The 19,922-nt window shown below is 32.6% G+C and overlaps 1 protein-coding gene across 1 annotated transcript in view; it reads right to left on the reverse strand.

Moving 5' to 3' along the window:
- Positions 1-19,922, reverse strand: part of LOC114328483 (myrosinase 1) — a 50,640-nt gene that overhangs the window by 13,457 nt on the left and 17,261 nt on the right. The window contains exons 4-7 of the mRNA XM_028277339.1: positions 14,851-15,243; positions 9,762-9,856; positions 3,419-3,715; positions 128-265 (exon numbers count right to left, since the gene is read on the reverse strand). Of these exons, the coding sequence (XP_028133140.1) occupies positions 128-265; positions 3,419-3,715; positions 9,762-9,856; positions 14,851-15,243 (923 nt within the window). The remainder of the gene's footprint in view (positions 1-127; positions 266-3,418; positions 3,716-9,761; positions 9,857-14,850; positions 15,244-19,922) is intronic.

The raw sequence follows: 19,922 nt of genomic DNA on the forward strand, positions 1-19,922 counted from the left end.
TCTATAACTCTGTAAATTATTTCTAATTAACGTCGACCCGAGACTATAATATACCATAGCTCATTCCCCAGATATGGACAAGTTCCGTTGTGACCACCCGGTATAATTAAGTATTTCTTGTTATTACCTGGATATAACTTATTCGTTCGTCATCTTGTAGCGTTTCTCCTTTATCTGGATACCCATTCTCGGTGATCATAATTGAAATGTTGTTATAATTGTTTGAAATCCATTTTAAAAGTTTATACAAGCCATCTGGGTAGACCTGGAATTTAAATGTTCTAGTATATGAGCTTATATTTTTATTTATTTTGTGGTACCTAGACATACGAGGGTATTGTTCCGTAACCTTGCTCGTATGTCAAACTGCTCGTATGTCAAAGCAATTTTTCACAAGGGAAATTAACTGAAATTAAATTAATCCGTTCCAGTCCCAAAAAGCACCTCAGTAATTACTCGTACACCTGACTCATGTTTTCAATGATTTCACGTGTAAATTACACAAATATCAAGAGTGCAATATGGTTAGGATGGGAACGCGTAATAGGAATTTTTGTCGGAATTAATTTACAATGTCTATTTCATTTGTCGGTCCAACCCAAGTAGCTACGAACAGGTTTATTAAGTCTTTTAAGGATGCGTTAAAACTGTAGAATAAAACTAACATTAAAACCATTTGGTTTTTAAGTAAACTTTAAGGTTGCAATAAAACCGCTTTTAACATAAAAGGGCCCACTCTGAAAGGGGTCAATAAAACCAAAATAAAAACCTTCTTAAAACTTTGTTTTCTTAAGCAACTGGTTTTAAAGCTGCCGTGAAGGTGCTTTTAAAACCATGTTAAAAGACACTTTAGGTGCAGGCAGTTTTATGACAAACTTAAAAAGGATTTAAAAAGGGTTTCTTAAATGTAGCCTTTAATGACAATTTACCATATTAAATGATTCTTTAAACCCATATACTCTATATAGACCAACAAATTTTTACATATGTGTTATGATAGGTAGATACGTATTTGTAACCATAAAATAATAAAAAGTACTTGGTTATTTCGGACTGCCAAGGTAGAAAAACACTTCCTAACTTTATTGATAATGTTAACAAAAATAGGTCTAAATAACTCACGCGCCATAAAATTTCTGATTTTGGCGATTAAAAAATAAAAATAATAAAAAAATTTAAATCCGAAAAATATTAATTTGAAAGATAAATAATTTTATCTACAATTTTAATGTTTTAATTTTAAAATAAATCAAATTTATGTCTTTAAGTCGCTTATTTATAATTTTTATGTAAGCCTTATATTGTAATCTATCATGGCTTTCAGCATCTCCAAAAAGCAATATGGCCGAAATCCAAATAAATGTATTTGGTAGCTAGTCCATATATTCTACATAAAAGCAAGGTTGCCTTGGAATTAAAACCGTTTAATTTTAATGCTGCTGTCAATAATGCTACTCGGTTTTAATGTGAATCTAACCTAAAATCGACAGGTCGTAGTGCTGTGTGTGTTGTATTTTTTTTTAAATGATCAGTCCGTTTATATTTTAAGTACTTGCGACTTACTTCTTCCATACTAACTGTACTTCTACTTTTTTCAACACACGACACCACCGTTATGCTCTAAAACAAATGGCCGACCATTTTGGACATGAAAGAAGGTGAGATGAGTTTAGTTTTATTGTTTCTAACAATAAGCATACTTTAGCCTTTACGATAACCAAATTGATTCAGTTAAGAGCGTTTGGTTTTAATATAGCCTACTAATTGCTTTTAAGAAAGCAACTTTAAAGAAAACTAAAAAAAATATTTTAAGGCATATGTTTTACTGACATATTAGTCTTGAGATCAAGTAGTTTTAACAATAGGTTTTATTAGTCATCTTAGAAGAATCTTTAAAACTGCAATAAAACTAAAAGGTAACAAACTAGAATCTAATAAGACCAAACAGTCCGGAAGTTCTTCATAAAACTGATTAGTTTTAAAGTGAACTGAGAATAATCCATTTTAAAACTACAATAAGACAAATTATCTATTAAGATTAATTAGTCTTATTTGATATTCTTATTAGATACTTTAAAACTAGTGACAAATGCATGCTTAACAGTTTTAAAGTTCTGGCAGTATATCTACAAGGTAACTTTAAAACCATTAACTTCTTATCTACCACAATATAACCTTTATAAACCTTCAATAAAACTAAAATATTTTTATTGTGCTATTTGGGAAGTAATAGTGTACAGACCCGTAAAATCATCTTTATGGCGGTGCCGTAAAAATCTATTACCAGTAAAACTAGCTTTTATTTTATAATATAAGTTAGAAGTAGGTAGTCAAAAAGAGGCATGATGTAGATAGTCAGAAAGAGCCATACATTTTAGTAAAAAGCGGTTCCTCGTATCTCGAATTTTGCTCTCATCTCAAAGCAAACATCGCTCGCTCGGCGGCTCGTATCTCAAAACACTCGTATATTAGGGCGCTCGTATATCGAGGTACCACTATACATATTTTCACCAACTGGATTCGGGCAATACCAACGTGAACAACAAATGTGCCTACGCTCCACAGATGGTGGAACGAAGATGGTTTGAAGAACAGGAAAAAGAAGAATTTTGGAGTGCCTCTGATTGCGAGGTGCTCGAGATTCCTGTAGACGAAAGTGTTATATTGGAGGAGATTTAAACGGACATATCGGTAGATAAATAGCAGGAATACAAAAAGTTCATAGAGGCTTTAAGATGGGAATAAAAAATGATGAAGGAAATAGTGTGATTGCCTTGGCAGTGGAATGGGATTTGTTTGTGGTTAATAAGTTCTTTATGAAGAGTGAAGGTTAGTATGTTACCTATAGTAGTGGAGAGAAGGAAAGGCAATCGCCTTTGTGGTTCGAGGGTTGTTGTGTTACGGGTGAAAGAGATAAAAAAATATCTGCTAAGCTAAAGGGCCCCCTAGAGAAATATTTGACAGGTCTAAAACAGAGTAAAATGAAGAGATATACAAGGTATCTGAGCTGTTAACGAAAGATCACACACATATCTGTCTAAATACATGGAAGCACCTGAGGGAATGAACAAGATATACAGCACTGCTAAAGCAAGGGACAAGATATCAAATTACTTGACTCATGTACAGCCAATTAAGAGTTTGGATGAAAAAGTGATAAAGAGCGATGTTGGAATAAAGCAAAGATGTATGAATGCTTTAGAAAGCTGCTAAAGGAAGAATACCAGAGGAAAGATATAAGATGCGGGATTGCAAATGAGAATGTTATACCGGGGATAGTGATATATGAGGTTATCGAGGTGTTAAATAGGATGAAGAATGAGAAGGCAGTAGGACCTGATGTAATACCTATTGAGGCTTGGAAGGATTTTTCGAAAGTACATTGTACTAAAGTTACAATAAAATTGAATTAACTTACCGAAAACTGAGGTGTTGTCGTATTTTCCCAGTGCGGGTCTTGAGATGGTATCACCTCAACATCAGCTTCCCATGAAACGTCTAAATCTTTGAAATCTGGCAAGTTTTCAGCCACAACACTCGAATAATAATTAACGCCAAAGTAGTCTACAGTGCCCGCGATATAAGCTTTTTCTTCTTCAGTAAAAGAGGGAAGGCGCGATTGTGCGAATCCCTGGACAACACTTCTTTCATTTATTGTTATTTCCATTTGATACGGATAAGAACCGAACATTATTGGACTTGCAAACCATCCAAACTGTAAATACAATAAATCTAAAAATAATATAACGAATGAAGTAAAAGGCAGACGTCCTCGCAAACATTTATTAGTAACTCCCGACAACCGGTTTCGCTCTCAATAATATGCAGAGCATCTTCAGGTCAACGGTTACAAGTAACTAAATAATGCCGCTACAAGGGGCTCCTTTTATAGTCTTTAATAACATAATTTATTGCTCAAATTGTGCTAACTGGGATATGATTGGACAGACGGAAAATGTTGTATAGGTTAACAAGTATATGGACAAGTTCTTGAGGGTAGAGAAAAAAGTGGCGAGAGACAGCCAACAAATGTATTGTTATGCTCTGTATTTCTCTCTTTTATAAGATTGATGAGCAAATTCTTAATTTAATTAATTACTCAATTATTTTAATTACTGCTTATGTAAAACAAAATAAAATTTAAATTGAATTTTCTAATAAACTTTATTCTCAGGGCTATTTTATTTTTGATGCTTTACCTTTGGTTTGTGGCTTCTGGTATCTCTAGTTGCTTACTCCATTCAGAACAAAACAGGAAAATTAAACACACTCAATGCCACATAAATGTTAAAAAATATTATTTATTTATCCAATATACCATAAACATTGGATTTAAAAAATATGCTAAAATCTAAATTTTGTTGCAACTATTTCTCATCTACTAAATTAAGCTTTAATTCTAATATCTCCTCTGTTTTAACAAAAAAAAAAATTATTTAAATAATTCGTTATTTATTCTTACAAAATTTAATAAAATTTGCTTTTCTCTTTTTGAATTGACTACCTATTTCTTCTTTAAAATTTGGACTGACTAATTATGTTATAGAATTGTTCAGTACAAAAATTAAGCAAATATGGTGTGGATATAAACAAACTTTCTCCGTTTCACAAATGATTTTACTAACCTTTTTGTTTCTTCTCTACTTCTTTTCCCGGATTTCGTCGTCCTCGATTCTCCCACACGTACTCTTAGGATGTTGCGAAAGGTCCCTCTCGTCCAAACTGCTTCACAAACAAACAAACACGACTCGCTCGAATTCTCGACTCAGTTTTCTCTCTGCTTGATATCTTGTGCAAATAGATACCAATCGGCTACTCGTTCTAGACAGAAACAGGAATCTTCCTAGGACACAGGAAAATTAACTTCTCAAACCGGTCAACGATTTCGTTTTAACTTGATTCTGCTTGCAAAGGCAAATTTCACCACTTTACACTGACTTCTCACTTTTAAAAAACTGGACTGCTGTCTCCAGATATTTTTTACACAGTGCCTCTTTTTTCTCCCCTCAAAATCAGACTCAACACTCTCCTCCCTTCCTTCCATCGTTTTCCACCAATCACAAAACATCCTTTCTACCCACTACCCATATTACCATTTCTTAAGGACCAATTTAATTTGTATACAACTTTATAATTTGCTAAATTCTCAGAGACATCAAATTACTTTCGTTGTTTCAAAATGCTAAACAAAAAGCCTTACATTCTAAAGTCAATAAATTTGTTTACCGCTTAACCTTCTTCGAATTTTTTATAAAATGTCTTATTGTCCATTGCAAAGCGAAATAAAACTGTATTGTCTAATCTGACCGCACTATTATTTTAAGTCCGTTCAAAAACCCATTAAGAAAACCACCTTCTTAACGATTTCACTTTCTGCGAAAACACTGATTATTAACTAAATTATCCTATTACAATTTTTGGTCATACACAGGGCGATGAAAATCTATAATTTCGTGGTCTCTGATATAAATTTATTTTCTAAATTTTTCCCAAAAAATATTATACAACTGTATGTTTGTTATTTTGTTTTGTGAAATAGATTAAAAATGGATGTCATATATTTAATTTTAATATGTAATGGTTTTACATATCTGTTTCAATTAATAAAGCAATTGCCCACTTTTCTTTTCAATTAACTTTCAACTGAATATTTCACTTATATAATTTTCTACCCAACTCCACAACTCACCCTTTGGTTTCTTTCTTTTCTTTCCCTTCTGTTTTGATTTTCAATTTCAGGTACCTACATTGATGTTAACCAAATCACATTTTATCATATGATTTTTAATACAATTATTTAGTTACATTTTTGACTTTTCTGACTGTTTCTTCCTGTATACGACCACTGCTCCTTACATTGGAACATCGATGGGCAATAACCTTAACAATTGTGTTTTTAACACCAATAGGTATCAGATATTAACTCTTTTGATCCAAAAGTTGTCAGCTTTACACTCACCAACGCATAAATAAATACAAATCTTTTAATAAATATAAATAAAACTTTAAAACTGTTACATATTAAAACTAAATATGACATTTATTTTTAATCTATTTAACAAACAAAATAACAAACATAGATTTGTTGGCTGTCTCTCGCCACTTTTCTCCCTACCCTCAAGAACTTATCCATATACTTGTTAACCTATACAAAATTTTCCGTCTCTCCGATCATATCCCCATTAGCATAATTTGAGCAATAAATCATGTTATTGAAGACAATAGAAGGAGCCCCTTATAGCGGCATCATTTAGTTACTTGGAACCGTTGACCTGAAGATGCTCTGCATATTATAGAGACCGAAACCGGTCGTCGGGAGTTAACAATAAATGATTTCGAGTACGTCTGCCTTTTACTTCATGCAAAATGAACTCGCATGTGTAACCCATTCAACATAACGTGTGATCCAAAATTATTGTCACCATAGGTGGCTCTGAACGACAGAGATAGCTATACAGTGCATGTCTATTCTTAATTCAGATATACTTTCCAGTTTACGTCAACTTTGCAGTGTACGTCAACTTAGCAAGAAAAGTTAGGTTATGTAGGGATGCTGGTGGTGGATATATATACAGCATCTTGTTTGATTTTATTTATTATTGTTACTTATAATTTTGTTAATTCTTTTTTTTAAGTTATGTGTTAAATGTTTTTACTGATTTTTTATGTTTTATAATGTTAATCACAATTAATTGATAAACCAATGATATAAATTCAGATTAAAACAAGACATACGTAATTTTTTGCACGGCTAGCTTGGATCCCAATAATTGTGGATCGCTCGTTATAATATAGTGACTTTCTTCGTTGCTTTCTGGGAACTTCATGATCTTTTTTTTATTCAAAATATTCAAAAGCTCACATCATGAAAAAATAGTTTAAAAGTTTACTTTCAGAATTTTAAATTCTTTATATTATTAATAGGGTCCTTTTCAGAGCCTTCATTCAGTCTCGACAAATCTAAAGATCATTAAGATCTGGTTCACTCAAGGAACGACATTTCTGTGTGAATGTTGGTACGATCCAAATATCAAGAGATTGGCCACTTCTAAACCAACTAATAAAGTATGTGTATAGTTGCCATCAAGATATTTCAGCAAACCTTAATCTTAAGCTTATTAAATAGTGATTTGCATTTGAGTAGTGTGGTTAAGTTTCTAGTACAGGTAGAAAGTGATCTATTGTTAATCTGTTGTACGTTTAATTATTACACCTGCTATTCAGTATGTTTACCTCTCAAAATTTAACGATACTATTCAAATAAAAATGACTTTGTAAGAGGATCAAGATACGGTTTTCTGCAATAATTTGTTGGCAAGTATACATACACAGTTTCTGAATATACAGGGTGGGTCAAAAAAAGAATCCACCTCGATATTTGGCAGTAAGTTTTAGATTTTAAGGAAATGCCAAAACAGGTCGATTTTATTTTTAAATTACAATTTTTTGATATATTATATTTCATACTAGTGACGTTATCAATCTGGGCGTGATGACGTAATTTATGATTTTTTAAATGGTAGTAGGGGTCGTGTGGTAGCTCATTTAAATGGGTGTTCAATTCTTTATTCAGTTTTGTAAACAATAAGATAATTTTAATTTTACGAAATAAAAGGCAGATGTCGAGCACTGAATTTTATTTAATCTTGCCCAAGTATACTTTCGCTTCTAGAGCATCTTCAGGGGCATTTCGTCAAGAAGTGCAGGTATACTTCTACATTTTTTGAAGATGGAGGTAGGTAAAATTCAGTGCTCGATATCTGCCTTTTATTTCGTAAAATTCATATATAAGAGCATTCAACCACTTCTTATTTTATTAACATAATTATTTATAGAGGGTGTCCAAAAAATTTATTTAATTAAATTAATTAATAAAAAAAAAGAAAAATGTATATAATTTATTTTATTTGAAAATACATTTTACTGTTGTCAGAAAACAGAAATAAATGTTTATTTCACAAATAACCATTGCTTTTCTACGGTCTCCTCCGCATACCACATTTCGTTCGCCATCGTTTTCTATCCACCCATTCGTTTTCTTCAATAGCTCTATCTGCCATAGACTGTTCTATGCCTTTCTTTCATGTTTCTGTAGGCCTTCCTGTTCTTCTTATATTTATGGGTGTGTCATTTAATGCTGTTTTTGGCCATCTTTCCTCTGACATCCTCATAACATGACCATACCATAGCAATTTCTTTGTTTCTCTATGGTCAACCGTGGAATATACACTCTTTGTCCGTCGTTTTGTTTCTTAATTTGGTACGTGTTCTAATCTAGATACCCTGCATGCTCTACGTAAGTAATCCATCTCCGCTACTTCTATATTTTTCATTCCTTTCCTGTGAGTTGCCAACACTCTGCTTCATAAGGTATTATAGGTTCCACAATTGTTCTGTAGATTGTTAATTTTGTGTCCAGATTCACCTTGTTAGACCATAGTAGACCATTTAAAATACGAGTTGCTTTCCTTCCTTGCTGTATCCTATGCTGTATGTCTCTTTTTGTAGTTCCTTCTTCTGATATTATGATTCCTAAATATCTATATTCCTTACATTTGCTCATACTTCTTAACTCTAGTTCCGGATCTTCGGTTACCTCTCCTATTATCAAATGTTCCGTATTCTCCATGTTCATACATAGTCCCCATTTTTCATATTCGATCTGTAACTTTCTTAGCATATATTCCATATCATTTTCATCGTTGGCCAGAATTACTTGGTCATCAGCAAAAAACAGAGTTGTTAACCAGTTTTATTCAATCATTCCCATCCCAGCAACTGTTTTCCTCCATTGCTCCAGAGCTTTCTGGATGTATATTTTAAATAGTGTTGGCGATACGCAGCACCCTTGCCTTAACCCTTTTGTAACAGGGAATGGTTTCGACATATATTTTCCCTGTCTAATACAGCTTTTCGGGTTTTAATACATATTTTGAATTGCTCGCACATATGCTTCACTTGTGCCTATCGTCGTCAAAATTTTAAAGAGTTTCTTTGAAAGAAGAAAGGTACCGTGTCGTAGGCTTTTTCCAGATCAATAAATGTTAGGTGAGTAGACAGATTCCTTGCGTTTCTTTTCTCTATTACTTGTTGCATCACGAATACGTTATCTGCGCACGATCTACCGGCGCGAAAACCACTTTGTGCTTCCATGTCCTGAATTTCTAAGTCCACCCTTTTCTTTAATACTCGGTCATACAACCTCCCTATTGCACTGGTTATAATTATACCTCTGCAGTTTTTGCACAACGTCTTGTCTCCTTTTTTGTTTTGAATTAAATAAATTTTATTTAAGAAGTTTTATTTTGAATTAAATAAATTATATATTCTTCTTTTTTTGTCAATTAATTTAATTACAAAACTTTTTTTGGCCAACCTGTATAAATATTTATTTTAATTTTTATAATACTGAACAGATAATTGAACACCCTTTCAAATGAGCTACCGCATGACCCCTATTCCTATTAAAAAAATTATCGATTACGTCATCTTGCTGAGATGGATGACGTCACGAGTATTAAATGTATGCCAAAAAATTATAATTTAAAAATAAAAAGACCTGTTTCGGCATTTTCTTAAAATCCAATAATTACTGCCAAATATCGAGGTTGAGTCTTTTCTTTGGCCCACCCTGTATAAATATATTTAGATGACGCAAATTAAGTTTTCGTCCGGTTCGCTATTTTTAGATTTACTACTAAGAAATTGGGCCTGAAAAAAAAGAGGCCGTGAAAAGAACTATGATTTTATTCGCTACTTACATTAAAATATATCATTCTTTCAGCAGCTTCCTTATCCTCATCACTGTCAGATTTTGGTTCTGCATAAATGCTCACCAAAGAAATTCCTACTGAACCTATATTAACACAAACATTTTATAAGTTTTTTTTATAAAACATTAATTAATCCTTTTATTATCATATTACTAACATAGTATTTTTTATTTTTTTTTTGTAGTTGTAATATTATGTAAAATTAGATTAACAACGTATTAGACAATTTCATTTCTGGGCATATAATGAGAAGAAGCAGATACTGGATACTGCAGTTAATACTCAACGGAAATATCGACGGAAAAAGTGGAATTGGTAGGAAGAATTATTCATGGTTCCGATACCTTCGTCAGTAGACTGGCTTATCAGCACATGAGTTATTGTTATATGTCGCGCAAGATCGAAAACGATATCGGCAAATTGTTCTGAAAGCTACCCAGGCCTAAAATTTGGGCACGGTACTAAGAGTAGAAGATATTTTTAGAATAAATCAATTTAATCGTTCTTCGTATAAGAATTATTTACAAAAATAGTATATCTAATATTTTGTAAATATTATAATCAAGCGTTGCGAGATCACAGTAATTTTGCTGATTCTACAAAGTATTCGGAGCAGTCACGAACGTGACATTGAACTATTATATTTAAATCAACTGGAGAAAAAAATAATTCTTCTTCTTCTTTTAATAGGATTATATTCTGTTTCTTCTGTTACAGTGTCTGCTGCGATCCGGAGCTCCAGTTCTCCTACCACCGTTTTTTGGGTCTTCCTATGGGTCGCTTGGTGTTGGGCTTCTGTGTCTTCGCCCATTGCGCCATACGTTCAGGGTCCATCCGATCTACGTGGTCTTTCCACATGCGTCGTCGTGCTCTTGTCCATCTCACTACGTTTCTCTCAATGTGTCTTCGTTTCGTATCCTATCTCTGAGTGTGATACCTCTTATGGATCTTTGGAGATGGTTTTCATCTCTGTTGTTCTCATTATTTGTTTGGTCTGTGTTGTCACGGCTTTTGTCTCAGCTGCGTATGTCAGTACGGGTCTAACACATGTCTTATAAATGCGAACTTTGCTTTCGGTGCTCATATATTTATTCCACCAGATTATATTCCTCAGGAAACCAGATATTCTCGCTGATCTCGTTGCCTGCTCTTTTGTTTCTTGCCACAGATGCCTGTCGCTAGATATTTCCACACCCAAGTATTTACAATCCATTACCTGTTCGATTATATTATGGTCGTCCACTACTAATTTACATCTAATTAATAGGGTTCTTGGATATTTTCTTGGATATTACCATCGATTGGGTTCTCTCTGCGGATAGTGGTAGGTTATACTTTTCGGCGGTTATTTTAAATTTTTGTAGTAGGCGTTGTAAGTCGTTGTAAGTTAATGAGAATGGGATTTGCATTTTCGTCTAGTCGTACTATCATAGATGTTTCCATTTTTAAGGAAAAAATAGTTAATCACGATTTCTGGAAAAACTGTAAGTCCAATGGAAAAAAGTAAAAGAGCAAAGTTTTAGATAAGATAGAAAACAACTAATAGGGCAGTCAATGAGGGTATTTGGCTCCGAATTCCATCCTACTACATCGTTTTTCTTGATATTTTCACAATAAGTAGGGAATAGCTCAAGACACAAAGTCTACCATATATACTATGGCGCTTTTATCTTGGGGGCGGTTCTCACCCTTCAAGGGGTGGAAAATTTTTTGGCAAACTAACCACGGATGTGGCTAGAGAACCTAATTCTAAGCAAAAACTGACACTTTATCGGACGGTTTTTTGCGAATACCTTAAAAACTATGCATCTAACTAAAAAAGCTATACAAAACGTTTTTGTAGTTTAGAAGAAAACAAAGAGATTTGTTTCTTCATAAATTTTCTAGTTGTAATACAAAAAGAAATATGGTAGGTGAAAGAGTTTGTTTTTTTTTTGTGCATGCTCAATTGCTCAAATCGGTGTATTCAACTTGAAATAACAGAGAAACGGTCAATTTTAGGTTTATTATCCCCAATACCTTTTGTAGTGCTTGAAGAGACCTTTAAAATGAGCAGTATTAAATGTCGCTGACATTCAAATTAAGCGAGATCTGCTGAAAAAAAAAATTGACGGCTAATGTATTTTACGAAAAAGTGAGAAGTATATTTAACCCCTCATCCACCAGAATTTAAATGCCTCGTTTTCCTTATGCAATACCTTTTATTGTAGTGTTATTTCTATGTTTAAAAGGTTGGACGGATCTAAACTGAATGGTTTTTGAGAAAAATAAGATCAAATTATAGATCACATTTTTAAATTTCCTTAAAAATCTTCTGTTTCTCCATCTAACTCGAAAATGATAAGAGATACGAAAAAACCGTACACCACAAAAATGTAGGATTTTTTAGATAAAAATTTTATTTTACTTTTCATTACTGTATCTCTTATCATTTTCAAGTTACATATATAAAAAGGAAGATTTGTAGGAAAATTTAAAAATGCGCCATATAATTTGATCTTATTTTTTTCAAAGACCATCCATTTTAAATCCGTCCCACTTTTTGAGCATAGAAATAATACTATAATAAAAAGTATTGTAGATGAAAAACGATGCTTAAATTAGGGTGGATGAGGGGTTAAAAATACTTCTCATTTTTTCTTAAAATACATTAGTCACCAATTTTTGGCAGCATATCTCGCTTAGTTTGAATGTAATCGACATTTACTATTACTAATTTTGAAGGTCCTTTCAAGCACTACAAAAGGTAGCATTATACACCTAAAATCGACCGTTTCTCTGTTATTTCAAGTTGAATACACCGGTTTGAACATGCACCAAAAAAAATAAACTCTTTTCACCTACCATATCCCTTTTAGTATTATAAGTGGAAGATTTATGAGAGAACTCAAAAGTTTTTTTATTTTTTTTATAAGCTACAAAAATGTTTGATACAGTTTGTTAGTTAGATGCATAGTTTTTAGGATATTTTTAAATGGGCCAATTTTTAACCACGAAAAACTCATAAGTATTGCATTTTCAATAAAAATTATACAACAGTTTTTGCTTAGAATTAGGTTCTCTAGCGACTTTCCTAGTTATTTTAACCAATAAATTTTCCACCCCCGAGAAGGGGTGGGAACCGCTCCCAAGATAAAAGGACCATAGTATATAGAATAGACCTTAAATTAGATATAAGTAGAGGCTAATCCCAAAATTTCAATAAAATCGATGCAGTAGGATAGAATTCGGAGGTATTAATCTGTTCTTACTATCACTGACTGACGTATAAATAAGAAATCAAGCACAATAGAAAGGGTCAGAATGGTTTTAAACGTGTTCTTAACAGTAAATAGTTGGACAGATCCGTGCCTACCATGCACTACTGCGTAATTGGGTACTAGAACTTTTTTCTATATAAAATAGTTTTCGTACTTCCGGGCCTAAAGTGACAACTTCACTCCCTTGTGACAGGTACTAAAGTGTCACATTTAATCCCTCCGGGATTAAATATTGACGAAACTCCCGGAACGATTAAATCACAAACAAACGAATTTAAGGGATATTTTATTGAAAAATATAATTAATTAGAATGGTAATTAACGTTAATATTCAAATTAATATTGTGACAGTTCGTCATATTGACCAGTCTTTCCTGGGTTAATGCAGCAGGTAACTGACGAGTAACAGATAGGTCCTTTTCATATTGAACTGGTGTTTGTTTCGAAGATCCTGCGGAAACAGGAAGCGAGAATGAGGACTGTGGCATAACTATAGTGGACGAATCGGCGACTTGACCAAATATTTTATCTGAAATTTTTTGTTTATTTTTAATAGACGATTCAATATATCCCTCGGCCACGTTGGAGGATTTCCATCCTCCATGTCTCTTCAGCACGTCTATTGTTGCTCCCGAATCAGCTAACAAAGACGCAGATGTGCGTCTAAAAGAATGTCCCGTATAAGACGTCGCATTTTCTAATTTCAAGAAAGCTGCTATTTGCCGTGGAATTGTACCAAACATGTTTTTTCCTACTACTCGCGTAGTACATTCTTTGTTGATGTATTGAACAAAAAATTTTGAATGAGTTGTCCCTGTCTTTCGCAATGCCACATATTACCGAAATATCGCCACAAAACTGATGGCACTGTTTTCTGAATTTTTGATCACAAAATTTCGGTCAATTTTATTTTTGGTGTTTCTAATCGCAATTAGGAAGGAATCGCCCAAATCTCTCACATCGTCGATTTCTAAATCAACCAACTCTTTTCCACGACAAGCTCCCGCAACGCCCAAAATAAGTGCAACCTACAAAAAAATTGATTTCTTAAAATTTCTGAATATAAACAAATTTCCAAATTTACCTTAAGCATTAAATATTTATCATCCGGAGCCTCCCGTAAGAACTGATCTACCTGCTCAGACGTGAGAATTCTTGACTTCTTTGGCTTAAATCCCTCATTTCTTCTCTTCAAAAAAGCTAATAATTTTGGAAATTTACTTATATCAATATCTTCTCTAATGTTAATAACCGATTTCAGCATTGAGTAATGTGCCCAGAGAGTTGAGGCACAAACCGCTTTTGATTTATCATCGAAGTAGACTAACAGCGCATTTTCAGTAGGTTGTCTCACATTTTTTAAGCGGCACCACTTTTTAAAAGCATCGTACTGTTGCTCGTATAGTTTTCTAGATTTCGGTGGTAACAATTCTTCACCTACTTCGGCTGCTCTTTTATCAATATCAGATACACCTTCTTCACTCATGATACCAATAATTATCAATAACAATGTTTCTTTACAATGACACTAGTAATGACAATGTTTCTAAATTATAACTGTCACAACGCAATGTTACTATGGTAACTTATTTTAAAGACAGTTTATTAAATGAGTTGAAGAGAGAAAAAACTGATTGAAATTATTGAAATAATTAATAAAATCATAACGGAAGTACGAAAAGTATCGTATATACCTTGCGACTGAAGTACATTTAATCCTTCAGGTAAATTATGGCCCTCCCTGCGGTCGGGCCATAAACTTTACCTTCAGGATTAAATGTACTACTTCAGTCCCGCGGTATATAATGTACTATTACCTTTCTGCACTGGTCTGTATGTATCATTATACAGATGAAAAGCTTTGGCATGGGCTTTGATAATATTATGGCCACAAATATAATCTCCAATACCACTAGCCTTCCTACCAGGTGCCTGAGTACCTGTTCCATAACCCAAAGTGCACATGTAAAACGCCTCGTTAAAAGTCAACCAGTATTTGACGTCGGCTCCAAAATTTTCAAAGCAAACTGCGGCGTATTCCACATACCGATCGATGATCCAGTCAGTCGTCCAGCCACCCATGTCCTCCAGCGCTTGTGGTGTATCACAGTGCAGTATAGTTACTACCGGTTCAATACCATTGTCTGTGAGTTCTCTGATCAGGCTTTTATAGTATTTAATTGCAGCTTGGTTTATTTTGTTGGTGTAACCTTAAACGAATTATAGTTCAGAGAAACAAGAAAAAAAATATCCTGTTGGTGACACAACCCCCTCCAGGCCGAAATTTTTTTTTTGAGTACTAGATATGGACATCTATATTACTAACCTATATGTTTCCTGCAGCCGATTTTGATGATATACATAGTTATAAACAAATGAAGATCAAAAACGGTAAATTTTCGCTTTTTTCGTCTATAACCAAAAAGTTAAGTATTTTAAACAAAGGACCTAGCCGGGTAAGATGGTGAAAAGTGCCCCCAGCTCGATTTAAATTCCATATAGGCCAATTTTTAGCACATATAGAGGAACTCACTTTCTGAAATTTTTAGCCCCCTAGGTGGTCACGTGACCCCCCTAGAGCATAATTAGGCTTTTTATGTTTTTATTTTTTATCTCAGGCGCATCAAGAGCTAGCCAAAAACTTTATTAAAAAAAGTTGTAAGTTCCAAAAATATCTATAAGAAAAAATTTTTCTTAAATTTTTTGGCGGGAAATTCGAATTTTTAGAACAATTTTAAATTTTTAAATGAGTCTGAAAAAAAAACTAAGACACTCGTTTTTACGAAAATTAATTATAATGTGTATTTTTGCACAATCTTTCACCCTGAATTTTTTCAGACTTTTAAAATTGGTGAAACGTACCTTTAAAAATAAAAAACCGCATTTTTTCAGTTTTTTTTTCGTATTTTGAAACAATTTTATACATATTTTTCAAAAAAGGTAACACTGTCACTAGAATAGGTAAAAAACTGAAAAATAATTGGGGTTTGCTTTATAAAAATTTTTTGTAAAGCCATCCATTTTCAAAATACAGGGCGTTGAAGAAAACATAATTTTACACATTTTTTACGATTTTGCTGAAACTACTGGCAACATTGTAATAAAACTTGGCGGGATTTAAGAGCTGGTTATTGTGCATATTTTGACATACAATTAATGATTTGATATTCATCATTGGCTCGCATAGGGGTAATGGTCTGAACTTTTTAAAAATAAAGATAGTACGCCACTGACATATTTCAAATTAACAATCGTTTTTTAATTTCTCGTTCAATTTGTGACAAAAAATGTATCTTCTTATTTTTTCATACGACGCGCCATTTTTATTCAAAAAATAAAAGATCTTAACCCTTACAAAGTATTCGAACTTCTAGTAGTTTCTACATCTACATACATAATAAACTCCATACATCCATTATCAAAATTAATTCGAATACTTTGGAAGCGTTAAGATATTTTATTTTTTGCAGCAAAACAGCGCGTCGTATGAAAAAATGAGAAGATAGATATTTTATTGCAAATTGAACGAGGAATTCAAAAATGATTGTTAATTTGAAATATGTCAGTGGCGTACTATCTTTTTTTCTTTGAAAAGTTCAGACCATTACCCCTATGCGCGCCAGTGATGAATATTAAATCCTTAGTTGTATGTCAAAACATGCACAATAACTACCTCTTAAAACCCGCCAAGTTTTATTACAATGTTGCCAGTAGTTTCGGCAAAATCGTAAAAAATATGTAAAATTTTGTTTTCTTCAACGCCCTGTATCTTGAAAATGGATGGCGTTACAAAAAATTTTTATGAAGCAAATCCCAATTATTTTTCAGTTTTTTACCTATTCTAGTGACGGTGTTAAATTTTTTGAAAAATATGTATAAAATTGTATCAAGAAAACGAAAAAAAAACCGAAAAAATGCGGTTTTTTATTTTTAAAGGTACGTTTCACCAATTTTAAAAATCTGAAAAAAATCAGGGTGAAAGATTGTGCAAAAATACACATTATAATTAATTTTCGTAAAAACGAGTGTCTTAGTTTTTTTTTCAGATTTATTTAAAAGTTTAAAATTGTTCTAAAAATTCGAATTTCCCGCCAAAAAAAAATAAAAAAAAAAAATTTCATATAGATCTTTTTAAAACTTACAACTTTTTTAAATAAAGTTTTGGCTAGCTCTTAATGCGGCTAATGAATAAAAACATAAAAAGCCTAATTAGGCTCTAGGGGGGTCACGTGACCACCTAGGGGGCTAAAAATTTCAGAAAGTTAGTTCCTCTATATGTGCTAAAAACTAGCCTATATGGAATTTAGATTGGGTTGGGGGCACTTTTCACCATCTTACCCGGCTAGGCCCTTTGAGAGTCAGAAACTCATAAATCGTATAAAAAACTTCAATATGACGTTCGCTGAATATGTATATTCTTATTGGTTGCTTAGAAAATTGCAAAATAAATCATAAAACCTGAATTTTTTTAAATATTCATAACTTATGTAAAAATTAACTTAGAACGTTCTTATTACAAGGAATGCTGAGACTTCTGGTACTTAAATAATACCCTAAATTTCAAAGCAATTGGTTAAATAGTTTGGTAGTTATTTATGATATAAATGTTAAAAGTACACGTTTAAGGCACGCATGCGAAAGTTTGCAGAATGAGCAAAGCCAGTTCTGCAATTCACATGAGTGCCTTAAAAATGTACTTTTTAACACACATATTATACAAAATTTTTTCTACAAACGTAATTACAGGACAATATCTACAAAAACTTTTACTTGAACTTGACTGTCATTCCATTTTTATATTTTTTTGACATTACATCAAAATTGCCTATACGGTCAAAAAATAGGAACTGTAGTTCCTTAAAAATTTTAAAGCACTAGTGCCTTAAACTAGCACTTTTAACTCTCGTATGGAGTGCTAAAAATTGCATTTTTCTATGGCCGTGCTTAAAGAGCCACTTTCACGCATGCATTTCGTTTCCGAAAGTTGCACTTTCTCGCACGGCGTGCGTGAAAGTAAATTTTTCTGCACGGCGTGCGGGAAAGTAAAATACCTTGTAATATGGCATTATAATATATTATAAATACATGCAATAAACCAATATTTAGATATTATTTATTAATTTATTTCAAATTTATCTTATTGTGTTCATGTTTTAATGAAATTAGCGCGATTATTTCATTCATAGGAGATTCTGACCAATAGAAAGCTACAGAAATCTGAATTAAATCGATAATTTTTGATAATCTCCCGTCGTTAAGTATATTACGTCAGATGCCCTTCGTTGCTACGAAAAAATACATTCAGTGACATTAATGACAATTAATGTTTTAAAAATTATAAAAGTGATGACTTTCAATCGTCAAATATTTATAAAAACTGTGTGTTTAATGGTACTTACATAAATAAATTACAATAAAATTTTGGTTTTGAACAGTTTTATTCATGAAATATTCGCAACAAATTGCACTCGACCTCTAAAATTAATATATAATTTTTGCTCTCGTGACATTTTGACATAATTTCACTCGCCTTCGGCTCGTGAAATTACAACTGTCAAAGTGTCACTCGGGAAAAATTCAATAATTTCAGAGCTCTTGTGCAATTACTACTGATAATTCGATGAAATAGAATTATTTTGACATAATATTTAAAAGTCAGATCAGTAGGAAATTACAATGGTTTTGAACCGTCGTCATGGAAACCAATATCGTCGTCGTGGTAACCCATTATATTGAAAGTTTAGTTTTGACAACCTTTTCAAAGAATTAATTCGTGTATTTTTACTTCTAAATAAAAATTGATATAACTCTATTTTTTTTGGCTTTTTTCCAAACGTACGGCCATAGAAAAATTATTGTTCCTAACTCATGCGGAAAGTGTCTTCCCCGCACTCGACTGCTTGCCCGAACTCCGCTATCGCGTCGTTCGGGTTAACGGCAGGCTCGTGCGTGAAAGTATCACTTTCCGCACTAGTTAGAAAAATAACTATTTTAACACGGTTGTAGAAAAAAGGTATTTAATTCGTTTATCCCAAATTATTTTTTTTGCAACGCTATAAGTCAGAAAATGATGAAGTTACACCAATACTTTGGATAGTTTATGAAAGAAGAAGATTTATACTATTAATTTAATTAAAAAAATGACAAAAAAATTCTAAATACTGTAAAATTATTTTGCAAAAACATGTGAATTAAAAAAAGGGGGGCTAACTTCGTCCCTAATTGTCCTAGTACAATTGTTTTTCTATATAAGTGTGTATAAAAATTCAGTCTTTCCAAATATGAAAATAGCTACATATTTGTATAACAAGTGTGGAAAGTGCTACTTTTCCTCCCGAGAATAAAGTTCATTCAAGGGAGGAAAAGGTACTTTACTCCCATGTTATACATATGGTTTTTCCACCTTCTTCAAATTAATACCAAGTCATTTTTCATTTTTACTTAATTTATTTATGTAACTAACCAACAAAATTTATTAAAACTAAAACTAACAAGTAGGTACAATATAACTGTCAACTGTCAAATATAAGTCAAATTATTAATGTAAACATTTTTAAATCAAAATAACAATTTACTGGTTTTCACCATTCTGCAAAATACAGGATGTTTTATAAATAAACGTTAAAATGTATAGATACTTACGTAATAGAAAATACATATTGTACAGGGCGTCAATAAGTTATATTTCATGAATGAAATACCATGACGTCACTTTTACTTTTCCTCCCTAGGGAGGAAAAGTACAAATTTGCTCCCTACAATCAGGTCCGGAAAAGTATACTTTCGGTAGAGGTAGGTTGAAAAATAATTTTTCTACGGGTAACGGTTATTCTAATTGTTTATAAGTAAGCAAAAAATCGACGTGTTTTTGCAAAATAATTTTACACTG

This window comes from Diabrotica virgifera, chromosome 2 (assembly GCF_917563875.1).
Source record: "Diabrotica virgifera virgifera chromosome 2, PGI_DIABVI_V3a".
NCBI classification, from domain to species: Eukaryota; Metazoa; Arthropoda; class Insecta; order Coleoptera; family Chrysomelidae; genus Diabrotica; species Diabrotica virgifera.